The sequence below is a fragment of the Rhizophagus irregularis genome, chromosome 18, assembly GCF_026210795.1.
Source record: "Rhizophagus irregularis chromosome 18, complete sequence".
In the NCBI taxonomy this organism is placed as follows: Eukaryota; Fungi; Glomeromycota; class Glomeromycetes; order Glomerales; family Glomeraceae; genus Rhizophagus; species Rhizophagus irregularis.
In genome coordinates, this window is record NC_089446.1 from 518283 (window position 1) to 539070 (window position 20788).

General features: G+C 26.6%; 5 protein-coding genes across 5 annotated transcripts; 3 read left to right on the plus strand and 2 right to left on the minus strand.

Annotated features, from left to right (window-relative positions):
• Positions 1–192: 192 nt before the first annotated feature.
• Positions 193–2458, plus strand: OCT59_009756 (uncharacterized protein; the record flags this gene model as incomplete). Its single annotated transcript, XM_066132577.1, has 6 exons — positions 193–199; positions 327–463; positions 602–611; positions 694–878; positions 963–1290; positions 1368–2458. 6 exons carry the CDS (start codon positions 193–195, stop codon positions 2456–2458), a joined length of 1758 nt encoding a protein of 585 aa, XP_066000208.1.
• Positions 2459–6570: 4112 nt separating this feature from the next.
• On the plus strand, positions 6571–7643 carry OCT59_009757 (uncharacterized protein; the record flags this gene model as incomplete). Its single annotated transcript, XM_025327660.2, has 5 exons — positions 6571–6669; positions 6741–6833; positions 6902–6986; positions 7056–7208; positions 7285–7643. The coding sequence occupies 5 exons, from the start codon at positions 6571–6573 to the stop codon at positions 7641–7643; spliced, it is 789 nt and encodes a 262-aa protein (XP_025170168.2).
• A 957-nt stretch (positions 7644–8600) lies between these two features.
• On the plus strand, positions 8601–9725 carry OCT59_009758 (uncharacterized protein; the record flags this gene model as incomplete). The annotated part of the gene is made up of 1 exon (XM_066132578.1): positions 8601–9725. The coding sequence occupies one exon, from the start codon at positions 8601–8603 to the stop codon at positions 9723–9725; it is 1125 nt and encodes a 374-aa protein (XP_066000209.1).
• Positions 9726–18247: 8522 nt separating this feature from the next.
• On the minus strand, positions 18248–19188 carry OCT59_009759 (uncharacterized protein; the record flags this gene model as incomplete). The annotated part of the gene is made up of 4 exons (XM_066132580.1): positions 18248–18433; positions 18497–18613; positions 18775–19114; positions 19178–19188. 4 exons carry the CDS (start codon positions 19186–19188, stop codon positions 18248–18250), a joined length of 654 nt encoding a protein of 217 aa, XP_066000210.1.
• Positions 19189–19216: 28 nt separating this feature from the next.
• OCT59_009760 (uncharacterized protein) lies at positions 19217–19585 on the minus strand (the record flags this gene model as incomplete). Its single annotated transcript, XM_025309526.2, has 1 exon — positions 19217–19585. The coding sequence occupies one exon, from the start codon at positions 19583–19585 to the stop codon at positions 19217–19219; it is 369 nt and encodes a 122-aa protein (XP_025170167.2).
• Between the last annotated feature and the right edge of the window lie 1203 nt (positions 19586–20788).

The following is a 20788-nucleotide window of genomic DNA, read 5'->3' on the forward strand; positions in this document are numbered from 1 at the left end:
AATTAAGGACGAAGGAAGAAGAAAAAGTTTAAATCAGCAAAATCATTATCGAGATTTAATAAATCTGATCATTTTTGGTACTAAATCTGCAGAAATGTTTCACAAATCAAATAAGAGCTAAGAGTACAGGTATTATTTGATAAATATGATTAACAATACCTAGAGGTTTGAAATTTTCCATTGTATATCAGTATGATCAGTATGATTAGCATAATTTTGTATCGTACCTATATCTTATCAATCGTACCTTACCTATCATATAATATAGTACCGTAACTAAATACTATATACTCCCGATGAACATATCAAATATTATAAATATTCAGACTTTAAAAATATTCGACCAATAGGAATTGGTTCTTATGGAGAAGTCAATCGTGCTAATTGGAAAAATACTGAACACTTTTACGCTTTGAAGTCTTTTAGTAATGATAAACAGACTCTTGAAGAAATCATAAAAGAGGTATTTATTTAAATATATATGAATTAATTAAATTAATGGTAATTTATAATACTTTATATAATACGTCGCAGTTAAAGTTACACAGAAGTGTAGATGATCATGGAAATATCATAAGATTGTATGGAATCACAAAAATAGAAACCGGCAAGTATTAAGAGAATTTAAATTAAATTTAATAAATTTATTTACACTTTTCTGGTTTCTTATTATTTAAAATATTTATTATTTAGCAGTTCCAACTCAACAGATAAAAAATTATTCATTAGTCTTGGAATATGCCAATGGCGGTACACTAAATACTTATTTAGGCAAAAACTTTAATGATCTGGATTGGGACGATAAATCTCGTTTAGCATTACAACTGGCAGATGCTGTAGGGTTTTTACATGATAATGATATTGTTCATCATGATCTGGTAAGTGGTAATATTTGAAAATAATTATTACCTCTAATTGATACGTGTTAAATGATTAATGAGAATTTTTTTTTGTACAATTAGTACTCTGGAAATATACTTATACATCAGAACAGTATTAAATTAACAGACTTTGGGTTATCAAAAAAAGTTACTGAAGCATCAAGTATCACATCGAAAATACAGGGTGTAATACCCTACGTGGAGCCGAAGAAACTCAATGATGAAAATTATAAATTAAATAAAAAGTCAGATGTGTATAGCATTGGAGTTTTATTGTGGCAAATTTCAAGTGGACATGAAGCATTTGAAGATATTGAACAAGACGTTAGTTTTATTTTATCTTTAATAAAAGGTAAAAGGGAAAAAATTATTGATGGAACTCCTGTTAAATATAGTAAATTATACACAGGTAATAAATTAAATAAAATGATTAACATGTTTATATTATAAGCATCATTGATATTAATTTCTTTACTGATTGGTTAGAATGTTGGAAATATGAATCAAATGAACGTCCAAATATGCACGAAGTTATTTTGACGCTCAAAAAAATCATTTCTCCTGAAATTATTGTTGATAGTCTCAATGAACTAAATGAAGACAATAAAAGTACTTATTCATCGGAAAAATACGGATCAATTTCAAAAACAAGCAAAGAGACTGTAGATATAAATGATGATCTGGATATTAACAACAGTTTAATATTGAGTACTATTTCACATATTGCATCGTTAGAAAATAGTAATATATATGAAAGTAAGTTAAGTTCGCAAAATTGTATGGATGTGGTGGAATTTGAAAATACTAGTTCATCTAACAAGTCAGACACGTTAGACCAAATATCAGTAGATATGAATGAGTCAATATCTGTTGCAATGGCTAATAATTTAATTGAATATATAATTACAAAACACGATAGTGGAATTACCTTAGACGATCAAATTCAACTACTAATTATTAAGAAAATATTACAATCTGATCAAAATTTTAATTATCTATCAGATACTTTGGATCAACAACTACTTATTAAAAGAATATGGCAACCGAATCAAAATTTTAATAATCTTATAGATTGGTTATCAAGTAATAAAGACGTATTAATTTATGGATGGCTACTTGGATTATTTTATTATTATAATATCGGTGTTGATGAAAAAGAAGATTATAGCATTAAATCATTTGAACTGTTTTCAAAAGCAGCGAATAATAATTATTCGATTGCACAAGTTTATCTCGCTAAATGTTATTACGATGGATATGGAACAACCTTAGATCATCTTTTGGCCCATAAATACTATCAAGAATCAGCAAAAAATGGAAGTATTATTGGGCAATTTTATTTAGGAAATTTTTATGAATCTGTAAATAATGAAAAAGAATCGGTTTATTGGTATAAAAAAGCTACTAAAAGTGGTAATACAATTGCAAAACTTCATCTTGCGAATTGCTATAGATTAGGAAAAGGAACTGAAAAAGATGAAATCAAAGCATTTCAATATTATGAAACCTTACCCTGTAAAAAATACATTCCAGAATATTTCCGTTATATATCCATAATTATGCTCGTAAATCCGTAAATGTTCAGTGTGCCGCAACTGTTGAGAAAATAATCCGTGATTTTATTTGTAGAAATGGATTTTAAACGGATCCAAAATTTCATTATTAAATAACTAAAAATTTATCAAGCAATTTTTTACATAATTAACGAAAAATGGAATTTAACCGGATTTAAGATTACATATTATTAAATAACTGTCAACCTACTTATTACAAATATATATTGAAAATATGTAAATTACAAACATATATATTATTACAAACACAATAAAATACGCAAATTTCATAAAAAATTATCGAAATTTAATCTGATTTTCTCGGTCAATAATGTAAAACTCATTGTTTGACATCTTAAGAAATCCGACATTTCTACAAATTGCACTTACATTAATTACTTCAAAAGCACCATGATCTCGAAACTTTAATGGCCCATGTCCAGAAGGATGAGGATTTCGTACCCATTGCACATATGCTAGCATAGACCAGTCACTGTTGTATTGATGCGAAAAAAAATATTGTACTTCTCCAAAGAATTCACGCTCTTCCAAAATAACAGGTGCATTTGGGCGATGTGCATTTCGGTCAACTAGAAGCTTCGCCTAAATAAAGAAAATTAGTAATATTAAAATATTAAAAGTATTAAAAATGATGATATATATACACATACAGCAATGCAGTAATTTGTGCGTGCCACATCACCCTTGCGATTTGACAATTTTGAATTAATTGTTAAATCATTTTTGGTTTGAAGTTTTCCATATTTTTGAATGGAATTTGTAATTAACTTAAATGAAATATATTAGAAGATTAAAGGTTCTTTTAGAATAAAATTTAAACAGTAGGAAATGTGCTTACTGAAAGTTGATTTGCATTTCTGTTTAATGCTGTCACATAATAGGCTCTTAAGCGCTGGATCTCAGTTCTATTCATGCAATATTTGCGTGATAGTGAATATAGCACTTCTTCAGCACCGTCAGTAGTAAAATAATTGTTTTCTGAGTAATTTAATGTTTTTTTTGAATTTTTACTAATGAGCCTTTGATATATATTAGGTTTATATTGAAGATGTGAAAACTGGGTCCACATTGTAATTTGATTTTGGAGGTTTGTATAAGGATGTTGTGTAGAACGAACCAAAGGCAATAGCATTCCACATAGCCTTTCCATGGGATACTGCCAGGTTGCCCATGCAGGCCCAGTATTATATATTGAATCAGCAATATGTAATAGATAATGGTAGGAAATGAGCGCTGCTGGAAGTCGTGCAGAATTATTCTGAATATATTCTCTATTAAATGTTAAATATATAATTTAATGTCAAAGTTACGGATAAATGGATATGAAAGCATACAGTACTTTTCATAATACGTGATAAATTCACAAAATAACCTTCTAATTTCTGTTAATTCTTCCATACTGATAATATGTTTAAGGCAAAGCTTTGTTGCATGTACGAATTTTGCCCATCCATTTAAATGCCTAAATAAATTTAGCAAAATCTATCTATTAAATAACATCAAAAAATAATGTGCTTTTATCACTTACAAATTAAAACATTACCTTTCTGGAAGATAGCTTTGTAAAAGTGGAAGTGAATATAATACCACCCAATTCATCCAGTCTTCTGCCTTAAATCCAGCTGAATGTTGCTGAATATTAATAGGTGGACGACCAAAATCAAATGGCATATTTTTTCGATTTTTTTCCATTGTTTTTCCTATTTCTGTCCAATCTTTATTAGGAATGATATAATTAGAATCAAAGTCTTGATCATCTTTGAAAAAAATGCCAGACCAATGCCGAAGCATTGCTGGTGCAACATTTTCAAACAACCCATGCATAATATCAACAGGAAAAGATACAGGAAATCTAATTGAGTTTAATTCAAATAAGATGCTGCGGCCATTTACCCCTGTAAATATAAACAAGTAAGAATTGTTTATATGAATTTGCTAAATGTATTTAAAATAAATGTACCTCGATCTTGTATTTCACGTTTACGTGATGATCCAGATGCATTTTTTACAACAGTAACATCACGTATATAATCTTCATGTGTTCTCAGCGGAAGGTTTTCAGAATTATACTGACATCCTGACATATTCATTGGAGGTTTAAGTGGAAAATATACATGTCGATTTCCTTGACAATATATTCCACGAATAGAGCAAAATCGGCATGCTTTATATGAATTATGTCCTGTTGTATACATCACTTTGGAAAGTGCTGGGATATCACCAGAAATACTTAAAATGTGTGCATGGAGTGTAAAGGTATTTTCTGTTAAACCATCAATACATTGAATACCTTCTGTATTGTTATTATGAAATAAAAATTAATATATTATATTAAATACATTATAATAAAAATAAGTATGCAAAACCTTGCAACTGCTTTAATTCATCGATTAGTGGCTGTAGAAAAGAGTTAAAGTTTTTTGGTGCTTTTGGTCCTGGAATAAGTGCAGAAACCATTAAATTTTCTCGCTTAACACGTATATTAGGTGGTAAGTTTGCATTTATAAAGAGTATAACCCAACAATCATCTCTTTTTTGACGAAAAATTTGATATCCATCAATTGATGCCATTAGAGCTATATCCTGACAGTCTGAAAAGAAACCAGATGTGGCTAAAGTTTTGTATTGAAGGCCATCAAATACATCACCTATCTGATTACCAAGAGTATATTCATAAGTAGAAGTATAATTATATCTGTAACGAAGAATTTCTGCACGAGTTTTATCTTTATATTGGGTCTGAAATGAATCAATAAGTGACCAATAAGCAGCTTTTTTTCGAGATATTTGAGATTCTTCATCAACTTTATAACGTGGCTCTTTACATTCTGGACAAATATTTTTGTTAATAAGCTCGCCTGTGAATGCCACACATGAATTTATACAACAATCTACAAGAGTTGGTTTTAATGACATAAAATTTCCAAGAAACTTTCGAAGTTTGTAAAGTGTAATTCCAGGAATTTCAAAAACTTTAAGAATTTCGTTAAATGCAGCTTCTGAAATATTGTGTTTATCTTTAATTTGAAGAAGCTGTAAACCTTTAATTAAGTTTTCTGAATAATTATTAGAATTTATGCAAAATTTAAAATAAATTCATAATGTTTATTTACTGTAGCCTACCAAAATCTTCACATTCAATATTTTCATTTCCTTCCCCATTATTATTATATTCTTCATCTTCATCTTCATTTTCGCCATTATTGTATTCATCAGTTTCACTATCATAAATGTGTTCTTCTTCAATATTATTATCATTCTCTTCTTCACTATCCACTATTTCAATCTGCTGATCATTTATATTATTCTCTTCATTGCTATAATCTTGATCTTCTAGAATATTATTATTAGGTGATAATGTCATTGGAATAGTTTGAGAAATAGAAGTAGCTAGGCATCGCTGTGATGCAGGTATATTTTCTGAGTTGATCCAAGTTTTTTTCTGTTTTGTCACATGTTTTGCACGAGTTGACTTACTAACTAATTTACCTAACCCACTTGTTTCTTGAAGACACCAAATACAAGTGCATAAAACAGCCATATTAAAAATGTATAAATTTTGACAAGATTTACTAGACTGTATAATATAATACTCAAATTTTTCATATTATTACCTTAGATCATATTTAAGCTTTTATATACTTTATTTGTGTCGATCAAATTTCAGAAACTTTATTAATTAAAACGCGTAAACGCGTAAATAAATTAAACTCGTATAAATCCACTATTTAAACTTTATAAATAAGCTCTTCAACTCTTTTTTCTTTAATTTTTTTCTATTTAATATTTCACGAAATTCTTTAAATTTACCATGTCCCAAAATAATATACAAATTGATAAACTTACTTGTGAGCAGCGTCAACAGTTCTTTCTTGCTCTATTTAATAATGAACCATCTCTCCTTAATGTACTAAATACTGAGCAACGACAGAAATTATATACAGCACTGATGACAATTGACCCCTCACTTAAATCTCTAAATGCACATAGCACTATATATGGGACTACAAATGAACAAGCATGTTTTAAATTATTTTTACAAATATTTCGTAATTGTTGTAATTGTTGTGTAGTAGTAATACATGTATTTGTTTCAGTTTCCAAAAGGATCAGCAATGAATCCAATCAAGATTCAGGAATTTAAACAAATTAAAAATGATTTTCAATGGCACGAACTTTTGAAGTTAGATAAAGATCAATATTTAAATTTTCGAGTAAATACAGTATATTATTACTTGTTTATTAGTAATGCACCAGTTGTCTGATTCAAATTAATTTATTACAGAATGATCTTCGAAATAGAGCAGCTTCCAGGCTTTCACGTGGTGAATCAGTATCTCGTCAGCAAAAAGGAAAAGTAGAAGAAGTTATTAGGGATGTAAGTATTTAATAATTAAATTTATATTTGCAGAAAGTAAATAAACTAAAAATTCATTATTATTGTAGTTTAAAGAAGCAAACCCAACATTTCCAGTCTCTGAGGCTGATTTTATCCTTCGAGAATGGCTTGCTTTATATTGTAATAGCATGGGTAAGTGTAAATTTGCCAAATTAAGTATAAACTTTATTTTTTTTTAAAAAAAAAAAATTTATTTTACAGTTGACCAGGCGAAAAAAAAGAAAATTGCCGAAGCAAAGAAGCATGGTCTTCCACCACCACCACCAAAAAGAAAAAATGTCCAACCTCCTAAAAAGCATAATAGTATGGATAATAATAGAACAACAACAACTGAAAGCTCACAAGATTCTGAGAGTACTTCAAATAATTTATATAGTGTCTCACAGTTTTAGATCGATCGACAAGTACAATAATATTATTTTCAAAATAGGAGTTACTCCACCATCTTCTACTTCGTCTACTGATGCACCACTTGCAATAACTCCACAAGTTAACGCTCCTACTGCAACTGAAACAATGGTTTTCACTTTCTCTACCAATGAATCAAATGCTCCAGTTGTAACTAATATATCATCTACCTCCGAAGTCAATATTCCAGCTACAACTGAATTTGCTGTAGAAACTCCTGGTATTTTGGCAAGACATTTTATTTTCTCAACAAATTTATTGTACTCATGCATTATTCAATTTGCAGGTAAAAAAGGTAGAGGTAAAAGAAAAAAAGAAGTTTCCCAACAGAAACAAACATCAACTAGACAAACACGATCCAGTAAGAAATCTAAACAGTAGAGTTGGAGTTATACAATGTAACCATTGTTTGGTTAATAAATTAATAAGTAATTGGTATACTAAAGTATTAGTGTTTTAACCGAATTTTATCCATTTCATTATAATAGGTTTTCGGCGCTTTATCTGGATTTTATCCATCTGAAAAATTTTCAGTGCTTTATCCGAATTTTATCCATTAATTATTGTAATAAAATTTCAGCATTTTATCCGAATTTTATCCATTTTATTATTGTAATAAAATTTCAGCATTTTATCCGAATTTTATCCATTTTATTATTAAATAAAATTTCAGCATTTTATCCGTGTTTATCCATTTTATTAATAAGTAAATTTCCAGTGTTTTATCCGAATTTTATCCATTTTATTAATAAGTAAATTTCCAGTGTTTTATCCAAATTTTATCCATTTTATTATTAAGCAAATTTATTTTTTTTTTATCCGTTTTATTTTAATAAATTTTCAGTATTTTATCCATTTTACTAATTTAAATAATTCAGTAAAGTTTTAGTAATTTATCCGAAACTTATCCATTTATTAATCGATGAATTTTCAATTATTTATCAGTTTATCATCAGTTTATTATCAGTTTTATTAATTAAACGATTTTATTTTTTTAACAGTAAAGTTTCCATATTAATTCCGTGAATATGAGACCTTTATGGAAAAAAAATGGAAACTCTTGTTTATTAATGTAAACGGAATAAAAACGGAATTAAAAACGGAGTAATTTTTTTTACAGGGTTAGCTAACAAAGAAATTGTAGATGCTCAACTTAAACTTGGTGATTGTTTTTATAATGGAATTGGAACCAAATTGGATATAACACAGGCAAAATATTGGTATGAAAAAGCAGCAAATAATGGAAGTATTATAGCAAAAAATAATCTTAAAGATTATTACAATGAAAAAATAAGATTTGAAATAGACAAACATAAGAAAATTAAGTTTTACTATAAAATGATATTCTCAATAAAAAGATTAACCCAATTTGGATTGTACCATATTAATAAAATATTTTTAAAGACAAATTATGATAAATCGGTTTATTATTTGCAGAAAGCAGCAGAAAATGGATGTAAGTTTGCACAATTTAATTTAGGTGGATGTTATCAATTAGGGCATGGTGTAAGAAAAGATATAAGAAAAGCATTTGAATTATATAAGAAATCAGCTAAACAAGAATACATAAATGCACAATCTCAACTTATTTATTGTTATGAATATGGATTAGGAACTGAAATAAATAGAGTAAAAGCATTGGAATTAGTTAAAATAATGGCTGAGAAGGGATTTAAACATGCACAATATTTATTAGGTTTACATTACATAACCGGAGAAGGGGTTGATAAAGATGAAATAAAGGCATTTAAATTATTTGAAAAACTTGCTAAAGAAAGTAAAAAATGTCAGTCTAATAATAATAAGATTAATGAGCAAAAAGATTTTGAGTATTTTAAAATCTTAATGAAGTATGTGAATTCAAACTCATTATACCAACTTGGATATTGTTATGATAAAGGAGTTGGTACAGAACTTAATTTAACAAAAGCATTTGAATTATATAAAACAGCAGCTGAGAAAGGGCATAATGTTGCACAAAATGTATTGGGATATTCTTACGAGAATGGTATAAGAATAGAAAAAGATTTAAAACAAGCTATTTATTGGTATAGCAAGGCAGCAGGCAATGGATATGACAAAGCACAATATAATTTAGGCAGATGTTATAAAAATGGAAATGGTGTTGAAAAAGATGAAAAAAAGGCATTTGAGTATTATATGAAATCAGCTGAACAAGGTTATTTAAATGCTCAATTTCAACTTGGATATTGTTACGATATAGGAGTTGGAACAGAAATTAATATAACAAAAGCATTTGAATTATACAAAATAGCAGCTGAAAAAGGTTATAGCATGGCACAAAATAATTTAGGAAACTTATATGAGCATGGTAAAGGTACAAAAAAGGATTTGAAACAAGCTGTTTATTGGTATAACAAGGCAGCAGAAAATGGAAATGAAATAGCACAATATAATTTAGATAGATACTATCAAAACCCTATAAAAACGTTTTGTTTATAAATTATACATAAAATAGTTACATAATGTTCAATGTGTTTATTATTCGCTCATAAATTAGCCATATTTTTAAAATTGCATTTTTTAAAATACTTAAAATGTCCGATAAATGTTTTGATACGTGTATAAATAATGGAGAGTTTTTACAAATATACAAAATATATCCAATAAATGTACATTTAAACAAATCATAAAATTGTAATTTGCAATTTATACAATATTTGTACAGCATTTATATAAACTTAAACGTACAAAATATGTGCAGAATAGTGTTATTAAACCAAGTAGCCAAACTATTATTATAACGATCAATGAATTACTTCTCATAAGTTAGGTTCACTTATGAGGTTCTGATTATAATAATCATGTTTCATTCGCAGAATCTAACCAGTGATCAGCCTAATAACACTTTCTTTACTCCCACCAATCTTTTCACAATTTTTTGATATTGTTTAATTAATATATTTTATAATATAATAATTATGTAGGATTAATAATTGTCTAAAATTTCTCCAAACTCTTTATCTACTATATAATATATTCCATTAAGATTAAAAAATCCTACACAATGATCAATTGCAAAGGCATCAATAAATTCATGTGCACCATACTTTGAGAATGACAAAAGTCCTACATTATCTTCTCTAATATTCCACCCCATTCAACCGATCAACAAAGGTTCTAACCTTACATTTCATGTCTCAAGTGTCTAGGTTATATCCTTCGTGGTCCACCTATGGTTTTAACCCATGTCCGTGATATACTTTGACTTGTCATGCTGTGTCATAAAAACAAATCATGCTAATTAATTTAATCCAATAATATATTATTATACTCACTTATAGTTATATACGGACATTTATGTCTGTGATATTTGTTAATAATGCTCCTTGTCAGATATGGCTGTGATATTTGTTGTCAATTGCTCATGATGATACTCCTTGTCAGGTATGGACATTTATGTCTGTGATATTTGTTGATGATGCTCCTTGTCAGATATGACCGTGATATTTGTTGTCAATTGCTCATAATGATGCTCCTTGTCAGGTACGGACATTTATGTCCGTGATATTTGTTGATGATGCTTCTTGTCAGATATGGCCGTGATATTTGTTGTCAATTGCTCATGATGATACCCCTTGTCAGGTACGGACATTTATGTCCGTGATATTTGTTGATGATGCTCCTTGTCATATACGACCATGATATTTGTTGTCAATTGCTCATGATGTTACTACTTGTCAGGTATGGACATTTATGTCTGTGATATTTGTTGATGACGCTCCTTGTCAGATATGACCGTGATATTTGTTGTCAATTGCTCATAATGATGCTCCTTGTCAGGTACGGACATTTATGTCCGTAATATTTGTTGATGATGCTCCTTGTCAGATATGGCTGTGATATTTGTTGTCAATTGCTCATGATGATACCCTTGTCAGGTACGGACATTTATGTCCGTGATATTTGTTGATGATGCTCTTTGTCATATATGACCATGATATTTGTTGTCAATTGCTCATGATGATACTACTTGTCAGGTACGGACATTTATGTCTGTGATATTTGTTGATGATGCTCCTTGTCAGATACGACCATGATATTTGTTGTCAATTGCTTATGATGATACTCCTTATCAGGTACGGACATTTATGTCCGTGATATTTTTTAATGATGCTTCTTGTCATATACGACCATGATATTTGTTGTCAATTGCTCATGATGTTACTACTTGTCAGGTATGGACATTTATGTCTGTGATATTTATAATAACCTTTGTCAAGCACAGACATTTATGTCCGTGATAACCTTTGTCAAGCACAGACATTATGTCCATGATATTTGTGATAACCTTTGTCAAGCACAGACATTTATGTCCATGATATTTGTGATAACCTTTATCAAGCACAGACATTTATATATGTCTGTGATATTTGTGATAACCTTTGTCAAGACAGTCCATGATTTTTGTTATACTTATGATAATCTTTGTCAAACACAGACATTTATGTTCATAATATTTATTATACTTATCTTTCGTCTTATGATAACCTTTATCAAGCACAGACAGCGCGGAAAATCCATTATAATTTAACCAGTTTTTCCGGTAAATTTCTGATAAAACTGGTAAAATCTTATAATCCCGGAATTGTTCCGGTCGTGGCGTAGCAGATTTCCGGAATATTTTGTAAATACCGGAAATTTCATTTAATAAATTTATATCGCAAAAAAGTTTTTATCTTTAATTTTATTATTTATTATTTCAGTAGTTTATTACAATATGATTATTTAAAGCCAGTATATCTTTTCTGGTTACTCCATAGCATAGCGAACATGCTTTATATCACTTTGATGATCATTTGCCGATCACAAGTTTCATTTTATTAAAAAATGATTAAATTATGAAAAAGTGCAAGGCAAAGTAAATGCCTAAATAAGAAAAAAATAAAACATGCCACCTTTTATTGTTGTATAACTTTAAATTAAATAATTTATATAATTTTTAATTTTTATATGCAAAATTATTAATATGTGATAATTTGAAGTTTCGGGATAAAAATTGAAGGCCGAAGCCGAATACGCAAAGCCGAAACTTGAAATTTTGCATGAACATTCCTTTTATTATATATAATCTGTAAAAAAAATAATGCAAGGTTTCGACCTATAATGCAGGTTTTTTGCTTATAGAGAAATTAGCCAATTATTTGTTATTAATATATTTCTAATAAAAAAGATTATTTACATCATTAAAGATAATGAAAAACTTTTAGTTGAAGATGAAGATGATAATAGTTTAAGTGAAGATAATAATGATGAGAATATTGAAAATAATTTAGAAATAATAGAAAGTAATATAGATAATCTGTTTGAAATATTATACTAAACATGGTTAAATTATTAGTACTATAATATAATTATTAGTATTTGTATTAATTTTTATGTTTTATATAAATTTTTAATTAAAATTAAAATTTTGTGAAGTTATTTGTAAATTTTAAACATTTATTATATTTATTATTGTGTAAAATTGATCTGTCACGACATTTGTATTATGTGATAAGATCAAATAAATGATCAGCAAATGATCGGCAAATTAGTGATAAAATAGAGATGTTTGCTATGCTTTACTCCATATTGTATATGCACGAATAAAAAAAAAGAAAAGATTATTATATATTGTGTAATACCATCTAAAACTGGAATTTTTTTTTAATTCCATAATTCCATACCGGTTGAAAAAATAAATTTCCAGAATTTTTATATTTAACCGGAATTTTTCTGAAATTTTTCCAAGGTTTTTTTCCGCGCTGAGCACAGACATTTATGTCCATGATTTTTGTTATACTTATAATAATCTTTGTAAAGCACAGACATTTATGTCTGTAATATTTATTATGCTTATCCTTTGTCTTATGATAGATAACCTTTGTCAAGCATAAACATTATTTATGTCCATGATTTTTGATTTTTTGCACCCATCCATCCAGTATTTTAATTATAAATAAGACAATTTTATAATTTTTGACTGCATATTCATTTACCAACTTCATTAATAAATATTTTATATCACCTTATAACTATAAAAAAGGCAATTTTTTTTCAAGTTTTACACATTAATTTGGCCAGGTTTAAAATAATTTTGCACAGCAAAATTTGTCAGAATTATTTGGCCAGAATTATAATATAGATATAAATGTCCAGTTTGCAAATTTGGCCAGAATTATAAAATGGACATAAATGTCTGGTTTGCAAATTTGACTAGAATTATAAAAATGAACAGTTTTTGTAAATTTGGCCGGCATTATGAATATAGATATTTTAATCCTTATAGAAAGTTTTTGTGCTAAATTTATACCAAATGGACTCAGTTTAAAATTAGCTCAAATTTATGCAAAAAAATAATCCAAATTTAGTTTATAAGGTAACTTATCATAATCCAGTGATCATAGAAAAATAAATTATAGCTTGTTAGCTTTGTCTCATCAAGATAAGTTAAATGGTTAAATAGTGGTTTCTATCATCAATAGATGGGAAGTTATTGAATGCATTTAGAATTATTTAAGAATACAAAAAAATTCTTTCAAAAAAATGTTAATATCTTATTATTTATTATTAATCCTAAAGGTATAAATCCACCATTTAATACATCTCAATACAATCCAATAAGCTGTATACTATCTTTTTACAATCACTTAATGGCAAGTCAATGCAATTTAACTTTTAGCAATTTGGTATATTTAACCAAAAAAAAATTATTTTTATTGTATCTAGATAATCATTAAAAATTAGACATATAAAAAGATATTTATATTGTTTTTATTATTTATTTGACATATGAAAGTATATATGTGATATCATGTTTTATAAACATTATATGAAAATTTTGTAAAAATTTATAATTGATATGATAATTTACCAATTACTATAATTTTATTATTAAGTTTACTTTAATATAATATATTTATATTACATTATAAATTTATAGTAAAGAAAATGTATAAAACTTTACCAATTATTATAATTTATTATTTTAATTGCTATAAAGTTTATTTATATTATTATATAAGTCAGTATATCTATGAAAGTTATATAAACATATTTGTTTAATGCAATTTAACATTTAAAAATAATTTGTTTTTATTTATTAATATTAAATATAAATTACTTAAAAATTGCCAGAATATTAGATCCTTTAATTATTTTTTAAAAATTATCTATTAAATAAAATATTGATTTTTTTTTGTTTTTTATTTACTCTTTTTATTAGATCTAAAAATTGTCAAAATATTTAATTATTAATACATTATATATGCATAAAAGTTATATAAACCTATTTAATGTAATTTAACAATTAACATTGATTTTATTTTGATTTTATTTATTTTTTTATTTAATTCAAATTATTTTAAAAATTGTTAAAAAATTAAATGACTTGGCTCTTTTAATTATTAATATATTACATTTCTATTAGAAGTTAAATAAACATACCTATTTAATGTAATTAGTATTTATAAATTATTTATTTATTTATTATTAAACACAATTTATTTTAAATATTGTTAGAAGAATTTTTCTATCATCAGGGTGATCACTAGTAACTGAAATTATGATGATTGAAGTTAGAAATTGGATCAACAAAATTATTTATTAAAAAAAAAAATTTGGGATTTACGAAAAAATGTACTAATAACATTTCTGTAACAATTACTGCAATATTTGCAAATCTAATTTTAATAATTTTGTTGATCCAATTTCTAACAATATTTAAAATAATTTGTATCTAATAATAAATAAATAAATAAAAACAGAACAAAAATTAAGTTTTATATTAATAAGATAATTTTTAAATACTAAATTACATTAAATAGGTATGTTTATCTAACTTCCATAAATATTTAATATACAAATAATTAAAAAAATCAAATCATTTAATTTTCTAATAATTTTTAAAATAAATTATAGTATCTAATTAGAAAAAAAAATAAAATCAAAAAAAAAATCAATGGCCTATTGATAAATAATTTTTTAATTGCTAAATTACATTAAATAGGTATGTTTATATAACTTCTATGCATATGTAATGTACTAATAATTAAAGAATCTAATTTTTTAACAATTTTAGAATAATTTGCATCTAATAAAAGAGGGAGATAAAATGAAAAAATTAATATTTTATTTAATAAATAATTTTAAATACTAAATTATATTAAATACTAATATGTTTATGTAACTTCTATATATTTTAATTTACTATTTAATTGAATTAAATATTAGATATATTTATGTAATTACTACATATATTTAATATACTAATGACTAATCATTAAAAGATCCAATTTTCTGACAATTTTTAAATAATTGGCATCTAATAGTAAAAAAAATAAAAAATTAAAAAATCAATATTTTTTTCAATAAACCAATTTTTAAATTCTAAATTCAAAACAAATAGTATATCTTTACTATAACTTATATAATAGTATATGTAATGAATTGAATAATTAATTGTTGAATTATATTAAAAAATCTTTATAGTAATTAAAATAATAAATTATAATAATTGATATAATATAATTTATAAGTTTATTTATATATCTTCCTTATAAATTCTTAATGTGATATATATATGTTAACTTCCATAAATATGTAATGTATTATTTTATAACAATTAAAAATGAATTATAGTAATTGTTAATATTATATCAATTATAAATTTTGTAAATTTTCTTTACAAAATTTACATAATATTTATAAAACACAATGTTTATATATCTTTATATTTCAAATAAATAATAAAATAATATCTAGTATATCTTTTTTATTGAATATATTGAATATCAAAATACAATAAAAAAAAATGTCTATTATTTGGTTAAATACACTAAAATGCTAAAAGCTAACTTGGCATTAAGTAATTACAGAAAGATAAAATATAACTTGTTGGATTATTTTTTGAGATATCTTAAATGGTGGTAGTTTCATATCTTTAGAATTAATAAATAATAAGATATTAACATTATTTATTGAAAGAATTTTTTATATTCTTAAATGCTAATAACTTTTTATTTAATGATAAGGCTACACAAATTCAAATTTTCAGTTTACTTCATCCAGCTGGGTCACTTTTTCAAATTTCAATAAAAAAAAGTTAATATATAAAAAATTTATCATGTGATCAGGACGTAATTTTATTGGCAGGTAAGTTTATCATGCGGCTGAGAACTTCTAGAGCAAAAATAAATTCCTCCTTTCTAAAAGTCAACCAATCAAATGTCACAATTATATATATAAACTTTTTTTACTAATAAACAATAAACCTGGGTCTCTGGGTTGATTTTAAATTTCAATGTTACGTGAACCGAAAAATTGAATTTGTGTGGCCTAATAGAAATATGAAATTGCCACATTACCACCATTTAATATATCTTAATAAGATAAAGCTAACAAGCTATAATTTATTTATTTATGATCACTGGATGATTAGTTAAAATATTTATGTTCATAATGCTGGCCAAATTTACAAAATGTACATAAATGTCTGTTTTTATAATTCTGGTCAAATTTGCAAACCAGACTTTATGTCCATTTTATAATTCTGGCCAAATAATTTTGGCCAAATTTTGCTGTGCAAAATTATTTTGAACCTGGTCAAATTAATGTGTAAACTTGAAAAAAAATTGCCTTTTTTATAGTTATAAGGTGATATAAAATATTTATTAATAAAGTTGGTAAATGAATATGCAGTCAAAAATTATAAAATTGCCTTATTTATAATTAAAATACTTGGTTACTTTTATTCTTAATTTTAATTTTATTGGTAATATAATATCTAATGTTTGATCAGACTGGCCTGGAGCTGGAAGTATCATTCATAGAATATTTGTGATTATTATGTAATCCAAATATATTCTAATAAAATGGTACATGATTCAACATTTAAAAAAAAAAATAAAAATAATTAAAATACTGGATGGTGGGTGCAAAAAATCAAAAATCATGGATATAAATAATGTCTGTGTTTGACAAAGGTTATTATAAGACAAAGGATAAGCATAATAAATATTACAGACATAAATGTCTGTGCTTTACAAAGATTATCATAAATATAACAAAAATCATAGACATAAATGTCTGTGCTTGACAAAGGTTATCACAAATATCATGGACATAAATGTCTGTGCTTGACAAAGGATATCACAAATATCATGGACATAAATGTCTGTGCTTGACAAAGGTTATCATAAATATCACAGACATAAATGTCCGTACCTGACAAGTAGTATCATCATGAGCAATTGACAACAAATATCATGGTCATATCTGACAAGGAGCATCATTAACAAATGTCACGAACATAAATGTCCGTATCTGACAAGTAGTATCATCATGAGCAATTGACAACAAATATCATGGTCGTATATGACAAGGAGCATTATCAACAAATATTACGGACATAAATGTCCGTACCTGACAAGAGGTATCATCATGAGCAATTGACAACAAATATCATGGTCGTATATGACAAGGAGCATCATCAATAAATATCACGGACATAAATGTCTGTACCTGATAAGGGGTATCATCATGAGCAATTGACAACAAATATCATGGCCATATCTGACAAGGAGCATCATCAACAAATATCACAGACATGAATGTCCGTACCTGACAAGGAGCATCATTATGAGCAATTGACAACAAATATCATGGTCGTATTTGACAAGGAGCATCATCAACAAATATCACAGACATAAATGTCCGTACCTGACAAGGAGTATCATCATAAGCAATTGACAACAAATATCATGGTCGTATATGACAAGGAGCATCATCAACAAATATCACGGACATAAATGTCCGTATATGACTATAAGTGAGTATAATAATATATTGTTGGATTAAATTAATTAGCATGATTAGTTTCTATGACACAGCATGACAAGTCAAAGTATATCACGAACATGAGTTAAAACCATGGGCAGACCACGAAGGATATAACCTAGACACTTGAGATATGAAATGTAAGGTTAGAACCTTTGTCGATCGGTTGAATGGGGTGTAATATTCGTGGTCCAATGAATATATGCAAGCATATGAACTTTTCCTTCAAATTCATATGTTAAATAATATTCAATATTCCCGTAAAATTTTTGTAATATAAATTCAGGAGGTCTTTTTAGATAAGCTGCCCATTTATCTACTTCCATGATAGCCTATCAATAATATTTTATTAATATTTAATTAAAAAAGAATTACATTTGTTTATAAATACATACCAAAACTGAATAATTAGTTCGAGCCCAATCTTTATTCTTTTTAATCCATTTTGAGCCAATGAAATGTCCATCCTTTGTAAGTAAACGTCCAAATTTTGTACCATACATTGAAAGGTTCTATAATAGCAGTTAAAATGTTAAATATTACCTATTTATTTATTAAAATAAAATAAAATAATACTATGCCTTAACTTAAGTCTGTAATTTTTAACATTATAATAAACAGAAAAATGCTCTTTAATTTTTTTTAATTCTAATTGACTGAGTTTATAATTTACTGATGGATAATAAAACTCTTCATTAACACCATCTTGAGAAAATACATTCCTTTTTTCATTCTTATTAATCTGTTGAGAAGAAAAAATTTTTGTATGAATAGTTTGATAAAATTGTAAATAATTGAATAGTTCCCAAATATAAATATTATTGATAATATTTTTATAAGGGTGGAATCTTGATCGGGCTAAAGGAACAAGCATTCCACATACTCGTTCCATGGGAAACTGCCAAGTAGCCAAGCATGGGCCAGTATTTTCAATACTATCAGCTGTGTGTAGTATATTGTGAAAACACAGCTTCATAGTACTAATACGTTCTTCTTTACCACAATAATACTCTCTAATAAAAAAAATTTTTTTTAGTAAAAAGATATTATAAAATTACATTAAATAATATATTTACATACCTTTCATAATAGATATAAAAAGAATAAAACAAAAATCAAATATTTTTTATATCTTGTGATGTTAACACTAATTTATTACACAAACGTACAGCTTTAACAAAATTAGCCCATCCTTCATAGTTTCTTATTGGCATTCTATCTTTTAGAAGAGGTAAAGAATATAATGTAATCCATGTAAACCATTCTTCAGCCTTATATCCATTATAATAAAGTACTATATTGCGTGGTGGGCGTCCCAAATAAGCTGGAATTGTTTTCCGAACATTATTCATATTATTCCCAATTTCATTCCATATAGCTTTGTCAAGAACATAATCTTTATTATCTTCATAACCCTTTTGAAAGAAATTTCCAGTCCAAAGCTTGAATATATAACCAGCTATATTTTCATATATAAGGTGCATGAAATCAAGTGGAAAAGAATTTGGAAAATTTGTTGCATCTAAATCAAATAATACACTATGCCCTTTCCTATTATTTAAAAATGAATAATTAAAGAAGATTTTAATAAATGTATATATATAACAATCTCTAAGTATACTCTATAGTCACTCCCGTTATAGTCACATTCTACTATATAGTCACACCAGTTGAATGTTCAAAATACTTTATTATTAAAAACTATCCTATATAGTCACAATCTATCTATAGTCACTATCACACCTATCCTCAAAAATCTTATATTAAAAAGAACTGTTTATAATCACAGTTACTGTATATAAAGAATATATTAAATAACTTGGCATCTAATAATCGTACAGAGATGTATCATAGCTTGTTAGAATTGTCTCACTGAGATGAATCGAATGGTGGTATTTTATCCTTTTGCGATCACTGGCTGATGAGTTATTCAACAAAATGTTAAACATCGGCATTATAATATTTCTTGATTTACGTTTACTGCGCCATTTAACATTTTGCTAAATTTCTCGGTACCTAGTGATTGTAAAAAGACGATTTATAGCTCGTTGGAATCGCTTCATCGAGACGAATCGAATGGTGGTAAGCTCATCTCTCTGTGATCAATATTGACGGAGTTATTACTTAAAAACCATTTAATATTTTTTAATTTCGGAAATTGATCTAGTGATTGGATTTCGATGTATTTTATACCATTAGATTCGTCTCATTAAGACGAATCGAATGGTAGTAAGATCGTCTTTCTAGGATCAATTTTGGCAGAGTTATTACACAAAAACCATTAATATTTTTTTAATTTCGGAAATTAATCTAGTGATTGGATTTCGACGTATTTTATACCATTAGAACCGTCTCATCAAGACGAATCGAATGGCGGTAAGATCATCTCTCTACGATTAATATTGGCGAAGTTACGATATAATAAAGTTTTAAGTATAATTCTGGCTAAAATTATGTTAATTTTTGGCCGGAATTATGATATACAAATATAAGAAATTTTTTATATAGTCACATCTCTTCATAATCACCAAATATGAGGATCATCGCAACTCTTTCCTGAATTTTTGAAAATACTAATAAAATTTATTTTTGAAATTTTCGTTCAAAAATTTCTAAGTGCTCGTTCAAAATATACTAATACTTCCACAGTTGCTTTCCTCTTTACTGAGCTTTATACTATGTCTACA